This window comes from Neophocaena asiaeorientalis, unplaced genomic scaffold, assembly GCF_003031525.2.
Source record: "Neophocaena asiaeorientalis asiaeorientalis breed wild unplaced genomic scaffold, Neophocaena_asiaeorientalis_V1.1 scaffold248, whole genome shotgun sequence".
In the NCBI taxonomy this organism is placed as follows: Eukaryota; Metazoa; Chordata; class Mammalia; order Artiodactyla; family Phocoenidae; genus Neophocaena; species Neophocaena asiaeorientalis.
In genome coordinates this window covers 138,608-157,319 of record NW_020185320.1, presented here as the reverse complement: position 1 = coordinate 157,319, position 18,712 = coordinate 138,608, and the positions used below count along the sequence as shown (strand labels likewise).

The 18,712-nt window shown below is 36.6% G+C and overlaps 1 protein-coding gene across 1 annotated transcript; it reads right to left on the bottom strand.

Moving 5' to 3' along the window:
* Positions 1 to 310: 310 nt before the first annotated feature.
* Positions 311 to 18,711, bottom strand: AKIRIN2 (akirin 2; the record flags this gene model as incomplete). The annotated part of the gene is made up of 5 exons (XM_024733728.1): positions 311 to 994; positions 1,270 to 1,341; positions 2,391 to 2,540; positions 4,350 to 4,493; positions 18,483 to 18,711. Coding segments are annotated over 5 exons (606 nt in total), but the record flags the coding sequence as incomplete, so codon positions are not given.
* Position 18,712: the final 1 nt, after the last annotated feature.

Here is an 18,712-nt window from a genome sequence, read left to right as displayed (position 1 = left end):
TGCGTCCGGAGCCTGTGCCCCGCAGCGGGAGAGGCCACGGCAGTGAGAGGCCCACGTACCGAAAAAAAAAAAAAAAACAAAAAAAAACTGACCTATTATTTAACCTATCATGCAGTCAGTTAGAAGAGAAACGATTTGGAGTCAGAACTCAGTTTGTGAAAATAGCACTCAAATCTTAAGATTACTTGGTATGTGAAAAGACTGATTTTGAAATCTTATCAATTAACTTCACTGATCCCTGTACAATGCTTACGTTTAAAACACTGGCTTTATTCAAATACTACCCATCTGTACATTAAAAACAAGCAGATTAGAAGTAAATGTTTTATTCTTCCAACTAAATTCCAGTACTACAAGGGCAGTAAAACAATGATACACTGGGAAAAAAATGCAGCAATAAACATTTGTTAAAAAGACTGATAGAATAAATAAAAACTACCAAAAAAGGGTGGGGGTAAATCATATAAACCCATTCTGAAACCCCAAGAAGTCCTGGAGTACAGAAATGCCCTCCTCCTTCGCTATTTCACAGGAGGCACTGAAGGCTATTTGCTTAATAATGTCCTGGGATTACACTCTACATTATTAATAACTGGTTACAGCTTGGTTGTAGTGCACAATTAAAATCACACTAACTTCATCTGAATTGTCATTCTACAGTTTTATTTACACAACCAGTGAAGGGCATGTTCTTAGAATACCAGCTTTAATCCTTTCCAAACATTAATATAAGAAGCCAAATTGTAATGATACAGCAAATGAGGCCACTGGCATTAATACAGGTAGCAAAGGTCCACATCCGGGTGGTACTGACATCAAGGAAATTTCCAAAACCGGTTGCTGCCTAGGAGTGGTTGCCACTGACGAAAGCTTGAAACAACCTGTATTCACAGGGGGTATTGGCATTGCTGCATGTTGTAACTGGGACCTCTTGCAACAATGCAACAAGGAACAAGGCAGCCCACAAATGCAGAAAACATGATTCATGAAACATCTAAAGGGAGAAAAAAGGAAAATTAGGGCTAAGTTTAGGTCAAAATTTAAACACACGCCAAATCTTCATCCCTAATATTTGCCCCTAGGTATTTAAGTAACCAAAAGTAAGCCTTAGTAAAGTTTTGCTGCCTATTTCCCTCCAAACTTTTTCTCCATGATTTTCTGTTAAATTCTCTTCTTGGGTATGAAGATAATTATAATAAACTATAATTATAACAAAAGTCTTCTCCGTAAAAGACTGTCTTGTTTTTGGTTTAAAGATGAAATACTTACAACTAGCAGGCTGTTCTCCATATCGTCGCATTATTTGATCATGCGTGAACTTCACAAATGCGTCATATTGTTCTATAAATAAAGATAAACATCAATTACATGATTTGCAAAAATGCCCTCTTCTCTAATATATTGGAGCCACACAAACTGAAAAGTCCAATATATATAGTGAGACAATTCTAAGCTGGCACTTAATCAGACACAAAACCTCAGTAATAACAGTTTATCAGATGGAAAGAGCATGGAGCTTAGTCAGGAAACCTACATTTGTTCAAATCACACAACCTCATGTATAGGCTGGGTGGGGCTTATTTCTTAACCTATTAAATTTAAAGGGCTTGAAATAAAAAGATACCGTCTCCTCTGAAAGTTATTATAAGTGGTCTATGAATGGCAAGTTACTGCAATGAGGGGAAACACGACAACAAAAGCGTAGCAAAATATAAGATACATCCATACATCCAAAATATGATACATCCACCTGTAACCTAATCAGGTGCCACAGAAAAAGATGTTATAAAACTAAGCAAATTCTCTCACCTGTGTTAGCATCGTGATTGACTTAACTCCTTAATCAAGAAGTTTACAATATCAATATCCAGTAAATATCTGGCTTAAAAATCCAGGGGGAAATTCTGATTAAGTTACCATACATAATATATTTACTACATTTAAATTACCAAATTTTATGGGGAAAAAAAATTTTTTTGGATAATTTAAAGAAGACTGCAGCAGCTTCATACTCTAAAATTAGGTACACAGTGCCAGTTAGATTACTTCAAGTGTCCAGAACTGATGGCAAAATTATAAAAGATACAAAGTCAAAAAACCCACAACCAAATTGAGCTAAGTAAACAGCCAAAGCACAGGGTATACCAAAAGAAAACTCTAGTTCCCTAATACTGCTGCTGGTCTACATGGCTAACATACTGTTTCTTAAGGTCACTAAGGAGGACCACGAGCTATAGGAAAGTTCATTTCCTTTCTTGAATTGAACTTCTCTGGTTCTTAGAAAATACCTGTACCAGTGTATAGGGTAATTTAACTGATGTGAAGTGTATGTGGGAAAGAATGCATTTCTTAGGATGAGTTTCTGGGAGACTCTAAAACTCATCTCATACCTGCAAGTTTTGTGTTCAATATTTCTTCATACTCTTCTCGAACTTTCTCTTCACGCTCTTTCAATAAACGTTCACAGATCATCCCAACCTGCCGTAGAGTGAATAAGGGCTGCTCTTTTTTTAATGGTGAGGAGGCTGCTGATGGAGTCCCTATGTACAACATGAACAACAACAAAAACCGCACCAGATTTAGAGCCATCCCAGAAAGCATCATCTAACTGAGGAGGTTTCACTTGGATGTTTTCAATGCTTATATATCAATAAAAGCATTTTTCTATCAGCTTTTAGCACAGCATCTCCCTAGTCTTAAAACAGGTTTAATCCTATCAGCTTATGGCTTTGGAAGAACACAGCAAGATGTATGCCATCAAATATAAGGGAGAAAAAGTGTGAAGGTGAGTGGAGACAATGTGACAAGATACAAACTTAATTTTTTGTTTTTAAATTAATGATATCAGCTAGGAGAGACTTTATAAAAAGAAATACTGAGAATATATCCCTAATATTCAACATTAAATTTCACAGTTCAGCATCCTTAAAGATTATAATGTAGCAGCCACTTAGATAGTAGCAGTTTCTTCAGAATGCATTCCTCTTAAAAGTATTACTTAAGGCACTCTGATTTTCCAAAAACATTCCTCTTTTCTTGAAAAGAACATCTGAAATTAATCTTTGCGAACTCAGGATTGTGATAGTCATCCACGGTAACACTGCTGCAAGTATTCTAGACACACACAAATACACACTTTTGCTATCAATTGTTTGTCCTGTTTATCTGCCCCAATTCCTCTTTTCACTTGCTCCTTGTAACTTGCATGACTGGGACCACTATGTCCAAAAAAAAAAAAAAAGTATGTTTGTTTGTGCTGTGTCTACCAACAAGCTGTAACAGAATACCAGAATCCTTGTATTCTGGTATACAAGAATAAACTATACCAGCTTCAGTCCACAGCTACTAAAAAGTAAGCCTCTATCTTTATTTACTTTCAAATTCGCAGCTTTGTTAGTTGAGACTGCCAGTTCATGATCTCCTAAGAAGTGATGAATTATAATGAGCTTGGTTCCCGCTGTAGAGTCTTGTCTCTACCCTCACCTCCCCTTACCAAGTTTCACCCACTTATACCTGGCCCCCCAAATTGGCAGGAATACTGCAGAATTTAGTTCTGAACAATTTCATGTTTCCTAATCTAATTTTATTTGACTGTTTTATAGCCTGTGAATGTTTGTTTTGTTATTCTGCCTGGTTTTCCTATCCCTGCTGGGAGGGAAGGGAAGGCAAGGCAAGCAGGCAACTACTGTCACACAAAAACCTATTTTCGCTGAGAACTTAACTAAAGTAAGAACCATTTTTGGTGGCTCTTCTTTAGTAAGAAGTTTAACTTTCCCTTCACTTCAAACAGCCCTGGGTTTTACACCTTAAATTTTAAAAGTGTATTTGCAAACTATTCTCTCCAACAAGAGGCAGGGAAAAAACCGATACAGGATCAAAATTATCAACCTTTAAGGAATCTATCCTAAAACACAAGTATGTGAGGGTATACGTTCAGGGACATTTTTGTAAATACTGTAATAGCAGAAATTCTGAGTCTATCTATCATTATTAAATAATTATGGGAAATCCATAAAATGGCATCGTATTCAGCCATGGCAAGGTACATCTATACCTAACAGAGAAACATGGCTATATCTTTTTTTTTTTTTTTAAATGGAGGCTACAAATCATAGCATTTATGGGGAAGTCCACTTAGGAGATACTATATACAGGTGGTTGTCTTTGAGTCATGAGAATCCAGGTAGCTATTACTTTTGTACCATATTTTTAAGAGATCATGAATTATTCGTATAAATGTTTTTTTTTTAAGCAAGGGGAGAAACAGGAGCTTGATGACCGAAAGCAACTTGTATTACTTTTTCCCATAATAAGTGAAAGGAAATGTTACTTAGTAAGTCTGTTATTACCTGGTGAAGCTGGTCCGCTGAGGAGAAATGCCTGTGGTTGTGCATCAGAAGTACAACATGGATCTGTCTGTTGGAAACTAGTTTCTAAATGTCTTCTCTTCTGCATGCGCTTATACTCTTGTTTTATGTTGTACAGAATTTGTTCTAAAAGAAAAAAGTCAAAATTTGGCAAGATATAAACTTTCAAGTTAAAAAAAAAATAGGTTGGGTTCTACCAAAAATATTCTCTTCAAATAATATCTAGAAAACTTATGTTCTGGGAGGAATTAGTTTCAGCATAATGGGGACACTCATTCAGAAACAGCACATACACATCACCTGGAATCCAGCTATTCTACAATACCATTCTTTCTCAGCACTGACTAGTAAAAAAATAAGTTTTTCATTCACTGTAAAGATAAGGGAGTCTGTGAACTGAAAAACGTACTTAACTCAGATTCTGAAGAGTACCAAACTCAAAGGTCATTTATTCACCACACACATAACTATTAAACTAACAGGCTTTTTCTAAGACCATAAATAATTAGAAGCAGGGAGGACTATGTAAATACAGGCACACACCAGTGAGAAGTGACAGTAGCAGGTCAGCAAAATGACACAGATGTGAACTAAAAAATCGTCATACATTAAATGGCCAGAGCCATTAATATTAAGCTCAACAGAACTGATGAATATTACAGCATTAGCAGCAAAGTACTGTTCTGAATCTTTGGGGTAAAAACTCATGTAACGTGATTGGTACATAACAGATACTCAATTAAGAACCACTACACTACAGTGCCATTATCTTCAACCAAACCAGGAGTAAACAAGTGTAAGGGACATATCCTTCAGGCCAGTATGATGCATTTTAGAAGATTTCTAATTCAAAATAGTTACCATTTAGCCTCTCCAGAAAATCCCTCCCTGAGGTTTCCACTCCCATCCAAATAGACTTTCTCACCACCACCATAGTTCCTAAATTAATAGTTATCCATGTGAAAACTACATCCCAAGAAGTTTATTAATCCCAATCCAAAACAAGTAACAGGCAATAAAATGTTTCATAAATATAATGGAGTATAATTTCAACAATTCTACAATGATGCAATTTCAAAATGAACTGAAACTCAATTGAAGGCTAAAGATTTATGTAAGATGAAAACAATCCTTTTTAAAAAATTTAATACTAGAGGTGTTTTTTTTTTTTATTTTTAGGTATATACTTCTCATCTCTCTTTTCACTTCATTTCCCAGTAAGAACTTTTAGGGCTTTTGAGAGAGGGGACATCAATCAGTCCCGTAAGCATTTAGATTCTGCCAGTTTCATTATTGTATTGATAACTAGAAATCAAAAAATAAAAAGCTGCAAAAGATATATCCAGTGAAGATTTCATTTATGTAAATGTTGTGTGTAAACAAATCCATTTTACATATACACGAATGCAAACTCACACTGGAATAACCTCAGGATGGTTGTGTGAATGTCTGTACTTAATATTTTTCAGAATGTTAACATTTGTTTATACTAAACATGGTCATGTTCACTCCTTTTCCATTTATGTGAAATTGTTTATAATTTAAAAACAAAGTTACCAGTGTGAAATAAAATGGCTGTCTATTGAACAGTTAAGCACCTTGATAGAAAACAGGATTCCTAAGATTCACAGAGGTGACCAATAAAACTAGTGCAACATCCTATACCAACCAGGTCAGGCACACATATCCTCATTTTTCTTAAATAACAACTCTTTCAGTAGCGATATTCTAAAAGATTTCTAAAGTAATGATGTTTCAATCTCATAGTAAGCTTCACTCATTTATCATTTTATGTTCAAAGCTACCATCATCCTGATCAAAAGTGTCATTCAAAGCATCCTAAAGTTTATTCACAACCAAAGACTTCAAATATATTAGCACAAAGTAACTTTTAACCTTAACCTCTTTTGTGTGACTTATTCTTTGATCACCACACAGCTGTCCTCAGATTATTCTTCCTTTTGCTTCACAAAATCAACCAAAGTACAACTAAGATGTACCAAAAGAATAGTTGTAACAGACTCAATTTGTTCATCTGAAAGTCTCAAACAAGATCTAGCCTAGGATTAACATAACATAGCTTTATAAAATCGCCGTACCATCTAATATTTAAGAGACATCATTACAAGCAAAGGAACTGTAAGGCATAACTTACAAATGAATTCACCAAATTAAATGTAGTTTGATGAGTTCTTGCAAGTGCATACATAGTCCTGGAGCCACAACCACAATAATGAACTTTATCACCCCCCAAAACTTCTCTCATATTCCTATTCACCACCTTTACCAACACCACTGCTACTTATCTGCTGTCATTATAGTTTTGCCTTTTCTAAAAGAGTGTAGATTTTTGCCTTCTTTCACTCAGCAAAATGCTTTTGAGATTCACACATGATGTTGCATCAACCAGTAATTCCTTTTTATTAATTAGTATTCCATTGTGTATACATCACAACTTATCCGTTCTTTTAGCAGACATTTGGATTGTTTCCAATTCGGGGCTATTATGAATATTCAAGTACAAGTCTATAGGTGGACAAATTTTCATTTCTCTTGAGTAAATACCTAGGAGTGGAACTGGATGGCCTGATTATATGGTAAGTGCATAGCTTTACTTTGTAGCAACTGCCAAACCATTTTCCAGAGTAACTGTACATTTTGCATTCCCACCAGTAATGTATGAGTTCCAGCTTCTCCACATCTTTGCCAACACTTGATATTGTCAGTTAGCGCTGAAGAATTTCAAATACTACTGCACTGCTTTTTATATCTATTATGATATAACTATGTCATCTAAGCCTCACTGTGCCCTCAGATGCTCTAATACTGGTAACGTGATCAACACCGTTACGAAGTGAATGGTCCAATTTAACTTGACCAAAACCCTCAACACTCAAAGTAGCAAAAAGCTAACTACAAGCTTCAAGTTCATGTTACCTTGGTTCAGAGGTATATGCAGTTTTGAAGCTAATAACCAAGAAATCTCCCCAGATTCAATATTCCACAATTCACATTTTAAGCTCAACCTACATATTTGGCCAACTTTAGTTGCTTCCATGCCAGCTGGATAAAGGCCTTCCATACATCAATAAAGTACCTATGTCTACTTAGTCTTAAACTACTTAAATCTAGCCATCTCACCAAACTAGAGTGTGACATTTTACTCCAAGTACATGTTAACTTCTGACATTGTGTTGCCAAAAAAATTTACCAGTCCATTAAAGAAAGTCAAATAAAGCTTCACTAACATTATCAGTTTTAATCATGCAGACTTCATATTTGGCTTATGAAGCAAAGATTAAATTTGTAGCAAATCACTTAGAGCAAAATATGGAGTTATTTTCACAATCTACTTTACAAATGGCTGTAGTATATCCCTTTTCAAAATCCTTAAAACTACATCACCCTTATACTACACGGTCAATCCCTGAACAACATGGGGATTTGGGGGTGCAGACTCTTACGCAGTTGAAAATCCACATTAACTTGTAGTTGGCCCCTGTATCCAAGAGTACGGTTCCTCCACGTAGGCGGGGTTCCACATCCTTGGATTTAACCACCTTTGTATGGTGTAGTACTATAGTATTTACTATTGACCTGTCAGTTCAAGCCCACACTGTACAAAGGTTAACTGTAAAATACTTGTAAGAGTTTCTTGCACTGTACTAGGTTAAGTGAAAGTCAGAATTAGCAAATTTATGACTAATGGCATTTGCATTCTCAAATCTAGTAAATACCACTGAGAATGCTAATAAAATTCTCCTCCGTAATAGGCAGATTGTCAGTGAGCCAGCACTTATTCCTTTGGAATATTAAAATATATATATAAACAAAAACACCTAGGTAAATGTGAAAAGGAAAGAAAGGCCTGGCCTGAGGCAATAAAGCCTGTTTACTCATCTTTGTTGCCAATGATTACTTGAAAAACCCTGGTCACAATGAACAAGGTCAACAATATAAACAGGAGAAAGTTGATGGGATACAAAAAATAACTCTGAGTTGATAATGGTAAGAGAAACAGCATCAAGATGGGACTGAGAGCAAAGGGAAAATGGAATTAAAAGCAACCAGAAATGTGTTTAAAGGAGAACCACAAAATGGGGGGTGGCGGTGAGGGGTTGTCAAGTATCTCTCTAGAGTAGAGTCCATAACCATAAGATGTCTAAAACTTGGTGATATGTGAAACTAAACTTTTGCTCCAGACTTGCATGGACTTCCTGTTTTCCTACTGACATAATTACTAGATCAAACAGTAAGGCTTCCTTAACAGTTTTAAGTTCAGGTGTGTAAAACCCCTTTATTATCACCTAATATGCTAATTTCTCTATGGAGTACCTCTGAAAACAAACAAGGTAAAAGTTCATCCAAACAGATTTAACTCAAACAATGGGATTAAAAATGAAATAAATCTTGAAAGCCTGTCAGTGCTAGGGAGGAACACAAATAAAATGAAAAATCTGTACACAATTAAGTACAGAAAACCTGCAGTAGCCATTAAGACCTAAAACGGAAACTGTTCCAAATAAAATAACAGACCAAATCTCGAGCTCAGAACTACACAGACATTGCCATGTCTACTTTATAAATTAAAACACACAAGAGTTCAGAGTTGCTATGGAGACCCATCTTTGTAATTCAGCTATTCTCCCAGATCATCTGATCAGAAACTAACACAGTTCTTATAGACTCCTTGAGGGAACCTTAAGGACAATGTTCTTATCCACCCAAGAGCTATCTAACTAAAAAGAATGAGCTGATGCCATTTTAAATTTACTTCAAAATTACTGCTATGTCAAAGGAACCAGGAACCAAATTTTTAACATAAGACTGTTAAGTTGTATCTACAGTACTTTAAAAACTGGCTGAGATTCTAAATTTACATTACATAATATTTTACTGTGTAAGAGGCATTCATTTATCTCCTACAAGAGGAGAAATAACTATAATTACTACAGGTCAAATTCTATTACTTCACTGGAACTATAGTAGCCAATGATTACTTACTTGAAATAAATGGCTCAATTTATTAAAATCCTTCAGGTCTAAGTATAAATTACAAATTAACTGCGCAATGGGAGTCACTAAATGCAAGGAGTCCAACAATGCTCAATCAGCAGGTAGCTCCTCCCTGATATCCAAGTTTCATACCTCTTTTATATTACACTAGATTCTAAAGGGATATATGTTAACCATGCTGCTTTTGTTGTTTACTTCTTTACTATCTGCAAATGTCTTCTCAAATAGCTTACAAGCTAGGAAAATACTAATAAGAACCAAAAAAAAGAAGTAAATGGTGAAGAGAAAGGGGAAACTGAACCATCCAAAATCCAAAACCCAAATATGCAAGCTACAGAAAACATTCAGTGCCAAGGCAAGTTTCAGCTTCTATTCCAATTAACCATGGGCCATCAAAACAAGGTAAGGTTTGGAAGGACAGAGAGCAGACTCCTTGAGGAGGGCTGTAGGGCAGCACAATCAAGCTGAAGAAGAAACACTAACACACATTAGGACACCCAAAACACACATATGCATATAAATATCGAGATACAGCATAACTGGAAACCAGTGGCTGCAAGCTGATGATTTAGGAGCTAAATGGAACCCAAAGACATGTCTGGCCTGAATACTTTCTTTTTAAAACAATATGGCCAACATTTAAAAGTGGGTGATTTTACATTAAAAGTCAGATTTTTGGCTACTGCTGTTGCGGGGGAGTGGTGAGGAGGTATTGGACTATGTGGCAAAATTCAGCTGAAGAGCAGCTGCTACCTTTTGGGCTTAAGTTCTCAAGTGCTTCTAAAGCTTTAATGCACACGCAAACCACCTGGGGATTTTGTTAAAATGAAGACTATGAGGGACGGAGCCTGAGTTAGGCATTTCTATTGAGTTTCCAGGTGATGCTGCAGGCCAGGAGCAAGACTGGAATTCACAAGTCCTCACCTTGTTCACTCATTTATTACTTGCCTGAACTATGGGCATTTAAATTTCTATCCCCTGCTTAAAATAATAACTCCTCTACTGTGGCAATTAAAAAGAAAAGTGGTTGGGTTTATGTATTATTGGACATGCCAAGAAATGGAGGGGAAGAGAAGGAAAGCAGTAACTGCAGAGATTATTACAAGTACCAAAATATTAAGGATGATCTAATTCATTTTGCCACTCTCACCTGGATGGCTTTTGTCGTTCTGAGACAGACATACCACCCCGCCCAAGCAGGAAAATATTCTGTAAATCAGTTTAAACTTGGACCTACTTAAAGAGATTCATTACATGACAGTAACATACATATATTGATTCATTTATATGAATTTTATATTCATTATGTGATTGAAAGTAGACAAATGCATTTGCTTTTCGATTCTGTCTGCTTTAAAAAGAGCAAGTAAGACTACCTCTTACGCCAGAAGACACTGATTGGAAACCTACAGACATCTTTTGTTTATCCCATGTATTTTGTAACTTAGTTGTGAATACTTAAAAGTCAACAGATTTTGAGAAAATTCTGAATTCTGGGCGAAGAAAGCCTTCTGGGAAGGTATGACAATAAAAAGTCTAAACTTCCCATGGCTGGACCTGAGAGGAACGGTCTGAACTAAAGATATAAATTAGAAAGTCACCTGTAGAAGTCAGGAGCATGCATGTGGTCACTTAGGGAGCTATTAAGCTAGGCAGGAATGGAGCTGAACCTAGAACTAAAGAACTCCTAAGTTTATGGCCAGATGAAGACAAAAAGCAGCTGGAGAAGTGGAAGAAAACACTGCTATCGCAGAAGGTTAAAATACAAAAGGTATTTCAAAAAGAAGGGAGTGTCAGCAGTGTGAATGCTGTAATAAGAAAGGTCAAACAAGATGAGGATTGACTGTGTGCCATGGAAGTCATCAGTGGCTTGACAAAAGCTGTCTGAAATACAAATATACTAGGAGTAAGTTGAGAGCAGCCAAAGAAATGGAAGCAAGTAGACTACCTGAAAGCTCTTTGAATTTGGTTTTGAGGTGGAGAATTCTGGATGACTGCTGGAGGAAAATGAGGATGCTTCATTTACTTTATAATGGGAAGCCTGACCGTATTTAAAGCCAAAAGCAAAGATCTGGTTGAGAAAATCAGGTAAGGTTCCTTTGGAGAGAAGTGGGATTCTTCCCTCACTATTCATTTAATCTTCCTCAATGATACAAAAAAAAAAAAAAAAAGACACAACCATTGGTAGTGTTGGTACTGGGAAAAATGAAGAAGCTACCATTTGATGGCCTCTATTTTTTCTGTGAAGTAAAAGGCATGGTTATTCACTGAAAAATGGCAGGACTGCTGGACAATGTAAAAAGTCCCGTTTAAAGTTGCCCTACTGTAACTATCTCCAGCACTCAGGGACAGGAAATGCTCTTAATTCTCACAACATCTCTAGGAGACAGATACTACTATAATCATATGCGTAATTTTACAGATGAGGAAAATGAGGCTTTGCTTCAATGTCTTCTGAAAGGTCATACAGCTGGAAGAAAGTAAACCCAAGCCTGATCTCAGGGCCTAACCTCTTAACATCTACTACCCTCTCCAGTATTAGTACACCTAGCCAATATTCCGCTGAGTACCTAAAGTTAAAATGTATCACAAGGAGGAGAGCAAATTCTTAAAAAGCAGGATGTCAGTTAGAATAGAGGGATCCACTGCCACGTATTATTAATACTTCATACACTGAAATGTCAAACTCTACGACTGTTAAGAAGGTAGTGACCAAAACGGAGCATAATTCTCATTTACCTAGAGCCCTGCAATTGCAATCACTGGCTGTAACAAAATAATTATAAGAAATTTTCATGTTACATCCGGGTATTTATAAAAAGGATGCTTCAAGTGTCTCTAAACTGCCCCTGCTGAGGACAGGCATCTATAACTAACCAGAATGTTTTATTGGTGTTTCCAAAGTTAGGAATTACTCTAGATTGGTAGGTCGGCATTACCACACATACAGGACTGATTACAAGACCAGCTTCTGATAATGTACTATTTCACCTTGGGCCATGGATCAGGTTCCCCTGTTCTGTCACAGCCACCTAAAACCTCCTACACTTCTAACCAATTACACTGCTTAGACAAGTTTTTCTTCCAGAGAATTATATATCAGCACTAGGAACAAGGCAATCTTCTGTAACAAAAGGCAAAGTTCAAGGAAAGTAATGTTTGAAAAGTTGGCTTTCTGCAATCTTTCAAATTCTACTCCACATTCTATTCTTTAATTGCTACATCAGTTCAATGACATTATTTTTTTTTAAAGAAACAAAAGAAAGAAAATCAACTCTTCCAGGTCCCTCCCTCCCAACTGTCTCCCTTTAGTCTGATCTTTAGATGGAGTATTCTAAGAATTAACATTAACGGAAATGAAAATAAATGTTAATAAACCAAAGTCAGAATGCACATCACAGACTAAAACAGAAACAGCCAATACATAAGCTTCAATAGTAAAAGTGTGACTTAATTAAGTAAACCAATTTCAGTGCTTAGGCTGCCAAAGGTGAAAATAATGCTAATGTGGACAACTGTCCACAAAGAATTAAAATAGGTATTTTGATAAAACATAAAGTTTATGGTATTTTTATTCTAGTTTAGCTGGCTTTAAAAAGTATCAGCAGTGGCAGCTCTGTCAGTCCCTGGACAGACTTTGTCTTTTCTTTGCCTAACCAGCATAGAATCTGGAACTCAAATGAGGTTCATAAAAGCTTGAACAAGTGACTTCTAGAGGAAGTATTTAGATTTTTTAAAAATGCTGAGAAAATCCAGATACATGAATACATATAGAAATTAAGTCAAACTCAAAGGCTGTATTACTGAAAAAAAATCACAGTAATAAAAGATCACATTTTAATAAAATCAAAATGTTGCAAAGCATTTATATTTCAGGATGACCTGCCTATGACATTTGTGACAGATAAAAATTAATGACTTACAATTTGTAAAGGGAGGAAGAAAGCTATATTCCAAGACAAACTACAAGCATATTCTGAGCTGCTTTTCTAGCGCTGGAAGGATAAAAAACACTACCACTACCCAAAAAAACCTATCATCACAAGAAAGATTACACAATCTGGCATAATGCAAAATTATGATCAAAAGGCTGAAAATAAATATCAAAGCTGACAACTTGACATACACTAGATTTTTAATTTACCTGCAAGCATTCTTTCCCTGCTCAATTATAACTGCAGTATCTTCTCATCATGCAAAAAAATTTTGTTTTAACTTAAATCATTCAATCCCTTTAGAAATGAAAGCTCAGAACTTCATATTACAAAATATTTTCTCCTAAAAATCACATAAAATCTTTAAAAATGTAATTCTTCGAAACAGCAAATCTCTGAAAATGGTAAAATCCTTGTAAATGGGCTATTTCAAATACTGAAACGCACAAAACCATGTTTATCATCACTGTCCAGAAAGATGAGGGAATACTGAGTAGACTTCAAGCACCTCAAGAAAGTATTGTTCAAAGTCATAAATTAAATAAATGCTGTATTTCTTGTTACTACTCATTTGTTTGAGTCACAATTAAAAATATATGTTGTCACATATTGTGGCTTTATTGTCACAAAACAGTCTAAAAAGAAAAAGTGGTATAGAAGAAGGAGCAGAAATGAAATTGGATTTTTTTCTTAAATTTCCGAGCCTCTAAGAACCTTGGGAGATTCCAAGGCTTGATTAATTCAACAAATACATTCAATAAATATTTTAAAACTTTATTTGTGGTAAGACATTAACTAAGAGGGAAAGGATGGCAGATAAGAATACCTCTGGGGTTACTTTCAAACTCTACAAGTCCCATCTATCCCCTCAAAATCCAGGGGACATTCCTTTTAACTAACAGTCTTTGCTACAAGACTGCCACTGATGCATCACATTTCTCAGGTGTTTAGAAAGTTGTAAAACATTGGTAAGCTGAGTTCTAGAATCCTTATGCTCAGCAGTAAAACTGAAGATGAATCTCTTAAACTAGATTCATTTGTGAAGACCTCTTTACCATCTGCAGATGGTTCATATAGGCTTGAACAAGTAATCCACCCTTGTAGGTAGTCTTCTCAAAGTCAAGAAATTCACTGTGGGTTTCACACATGCATAGAGAACATTCTGTGAGTCAAGAGTACTAGCACAGTATTAATGCAAAGACTGCAAGGACCATAAACTGCTGGTTAATTCACTTATGAGTACTTGAAAAGACCCAGCCCCAGTACCATTCATTATCTTGTTTCATGAACCAACTATCCAAGAGGTCCAAACTTAACCTATGCTATCATTATTGCATTCTTCTTTAAATGGAAAGAGAATCAAAGGTTTCTTTTCTAAGAGGAAAAATAACACAAAACTGGGCACTTCCAATGAATCTCTTATTCTCAACCTTTCAAAAGTATTTCTATCACTGTCTTCCTGGGTCTATCTAAACACATAGGAAAGATCTATCTGAATAATACCCAATATATTCTCTTTCCTATAAAGCCCTTTAAGAAAACTGAATACATTTATTATTCTCCTTTACATCTTAGTGTATGTCTCTGTGGCAACCATGGTGGCTAGGAGCATTTTCACCTAAAGAAGAGCTAACAACCCTGTCCTCTGATGTAGCCATGTTTACCCGATGTGTTTCTGTGCTCAAGATAGGCTTTCATTTTCCTACTTTCAAAACAAAATAGCTCAATAATGAATACAACTGCATGCTGCTTTTAATGGCTATAAACGTACATGATTATTAAATGCATAATTCATACAACTATTAAAAAAATGCAGCTACATACGCAGTCCTAAATAAAATATCAGGTTTGAAATCCAAAGTACAAAGACCATTAAAAACAATTTATTTGCCAAATCCACTGAGAAACTAGAAGCAACTTAACAGCTGTCTAAATAACCACAAAATATTAAGAACACTTCTGGCTCAATATGAATGACATCTGAAATGAAATGTTGCCTCCTCCAACAGACATCTCATTTGTTTGTGTAGAACCATTTATACTTCATTTAAGCCAGCTGGTGTCTCCATTTGCAGGCATGTATCAATGTCTACAAAACAATCTAAGTTCCTGTAAACCCTTCCCCATTCACAAGCTGCAATTTCCATTCTTGATGGCAAGTTTCCAGCAAATACAATGAGTTTTTACAAAGGCATTTAACTCTTCATCCAACTCAATTCCTAAGGCAGACTACAGCAATGGTAACAAGTCAAACAATGTATATAAAGGTGCCTAGCAAACTCACAAATAGGTTGAGTCCATAGAGGGATCACTTCACTCAACCACTCATTCATTCACTACACAATTATGAATAACAACGTCTTGGATTTGACTGACAAGTATAATATTTTGGTTTTATTAAAATAATTTTGTTCTTGGGAATGTCACGATAATCTTTTGGCTAAATGATAATATTCTGAGATGTTTCAAAAACCAATCGACAAGGATAGAACACTCAATCTGTTTTCAACTAACTTGCCAGGATGAGTACTAATGAAGCTAGGAGAGGCATTCATTTTCCCAACCACAGCCAATGGTTCCCCTCCCACACACCTTCAGTTGTCATTCACTTTTCCTTTTCCACATCCAGGGGTTATTACAGACCTCACTGCTGACACCCTTAACCAGGGTTGGGCAAACTTTTTCTGAAAAGGACCAGACAGTAAATATCTGAGCTTTGGGAAAATACAGTCTCTGTCACAATTACTCGACCCTGCTATTGTAGCCTTCAAGGGACATGGACAATACTTAAAAAAAGAATGAGCATGGCTGTGTTCCAATAAAATTTATTTGCCAGCTCTTTCATTTTTCCTGGTATTAAGTTGCACTAGTTTGAAAAATATTGATTTAAATAATAGTCATCAAGTCAAACTTTGGAATAACCTTCCTGGGATGACTAAAACAAAAACAAAAAACAAAGTTGGGTTTAAAACAGATGTCCTAGTTCCTGAAACTACTAGTAAAGCCTCAACATGACTTCAGCTACATATCAGAAAACACTATATACATATCCAGAGAATGATAAAATCATGATAAATTGTGCACATGCTCTGAAAAAAAATTCACTTCAGTAGTCTAGTTGTATATTGTTTAAATTATATTTGAACTCACAGAAGTGAAAACAAAGAGATTCCATAGAGCCCCAATCAATCTCAATTTGGTAAGTTGCTTTCTGTTCCCAATCCCAGCTACTTATTTCTGCTAAGGACATATGGGTATTCGCTCTTGTAAAGTTTAGGTATGACCACTTTTAAAATAGGAATCTAAAAATTAGGTATTTGGGAAAATTATTTCCAAGTTAGATAACATGAAAACCGGGAAGCTCTCTGATACCTGCACAACACTGCAGCTCCCATTATGACACCATGATTACAAAAACCATTACAGGAGCATGCCCAAAACTGGCCATGTAAACACAAGGCTAAATTAAATTACATGTAAAGTGTTATTCAAAATCATAGTTAAAAACGTAAATTTTAGCAATTCAAAACTTATGCAATTTTAACTGCTTTTCTCTAGTTGAAATAGCTTAAAAAAAACTTTTCACAGGCTAAATAAATATCCGGGTGTGGTTTTAGAGTTCAGGATATGATCAAACTTCGAGTAGATGTCAAAAACACCTTGAAAAACAAAACAGCAATATTTTGGAAAATGTGAATCTGAATCAGCAGGCTTAAACGATTCCAATAATTCCAGTCATTTTACTATTACCGTCCACTTAACTGAAATGTAACATGATGTGCAGCCAACTGCATTAGCCAATGCTTCAAATATATCAATGAAATGACAAATTTGCAAAGGATCACAATTCTTTCTGAATTAATTCCCTTTAAAGTGAGAACAAAGATAGCCCCTAGCTGACTTACCTTATATGCTCAAGACTATTTTAGCATTTAGATATACTTTAACTCCCAAACCTAACAATGTATTAATTCACACCCCCCCCAATGAAATTTATTGCTGGTTAGCTAGAGCTATTTTTAAGTGGCCTTATGAGGTACAGACTCCACAGTATCATTTCAATTTTCAATGACAGCATTTCACTAAAAAGACAAACTCTAAAAATAATGTTAACCACCAGGAGCTCATTCTTGACATTGTTTCAATAGCAAAAAATGGTAGCCTAGGCATTGAGGTCCTCCCCATATATTTGGGGAAGGATATTTTAAAAATCTGACCTGAAAAAAAAAAAAAAAAAAAACTAAGTCAATTCCAAATGGAAGTTACCAAATGCAGGTAAATACTGCCCACAGATTTTTTTTTTTTAAGCTAACGATAAAGAAACATGTAAATCAAATTATGAAAAGTCTTTGTCTACAGATCATGTTATTACCAAAGGCTAACACACAGGAAACCTTTGCTTGCTACACACACAAAGGAAACATTTACACTACAAGTCCACAAAAACCTATCTTAAGACTGTGCCAGGAGCACACAAGGATTTTTGAAGTACAGAAAAAAATGGACACACACATGCAGTACAAAGCAGCCAAAAGGTAGTTCCCCACAGTCACTTTCAGGAAATGTCTCAAGATGAAAAGCAAAAATAGTCTTAAGTCCTTTGGAATCTTGGGTTGATTTATTATTCCCAAGGCCTGGGCTTTTTCTCCCAACAGACTTTATCGGGCAGAAATAAAGCACTTCCAACTAAAAGCAACTACTCAGCCCCGATTTTCAGTACAATTTGCTTTTCATTAAAAGTTCGAGTTTCTCAAGGTCTAGACGTATAGTGCGATCAGATTACGGCACTCGGGAAGAGCAGTTTCTTTGTTGTTGACCCTGCTAGGGAAACAGGTCTTGACTCAGCCCAAGTGGCGTTCTTGTGGGTGATTAATGACAGGCCTAGATCTCGCCCCAGTGACATCCCTCCCCACCCCCTCCGTACTAAAATCAGCCATGTCTGAAAGGGAGGAGGGGCTGCCGCTTCGCCTCCAACCACCCAATTCCAGACTTGATAGGTGCAACCAATCGATGCCGGGGAGACAGCCACCAAGAGTCGGGTGAAACGCGTGACCCTTCGCTTGCCTAGATTTCCGTGTAGCACCCTCTCTGATCATTTCCGCTTGGGCTCTCCAGACTACGGAAACGCTCAATTCTAGTCCCTCGGCGCAATGCCGAGTCCCACCTGTGGTGAGGCGGGAGGAGACATGGCCGAAGGGAGATGGCTCCATTCGGAGATACTTCTGCGGCGAGGTGGCGGCGGCCGAGAAGGAGGCGGCGGTGGCCGCGGCGGCTGACGACGGGGAGGCGGCAGCCGAGGTGGGCGCCGACAATGGCGCACATCGCCTCCGCTTCGGGGACGCCGGGCTCAGCAGCGGGTCGAAATCCAGAGTCCGTTTCAGAGTGGCTCCGCAC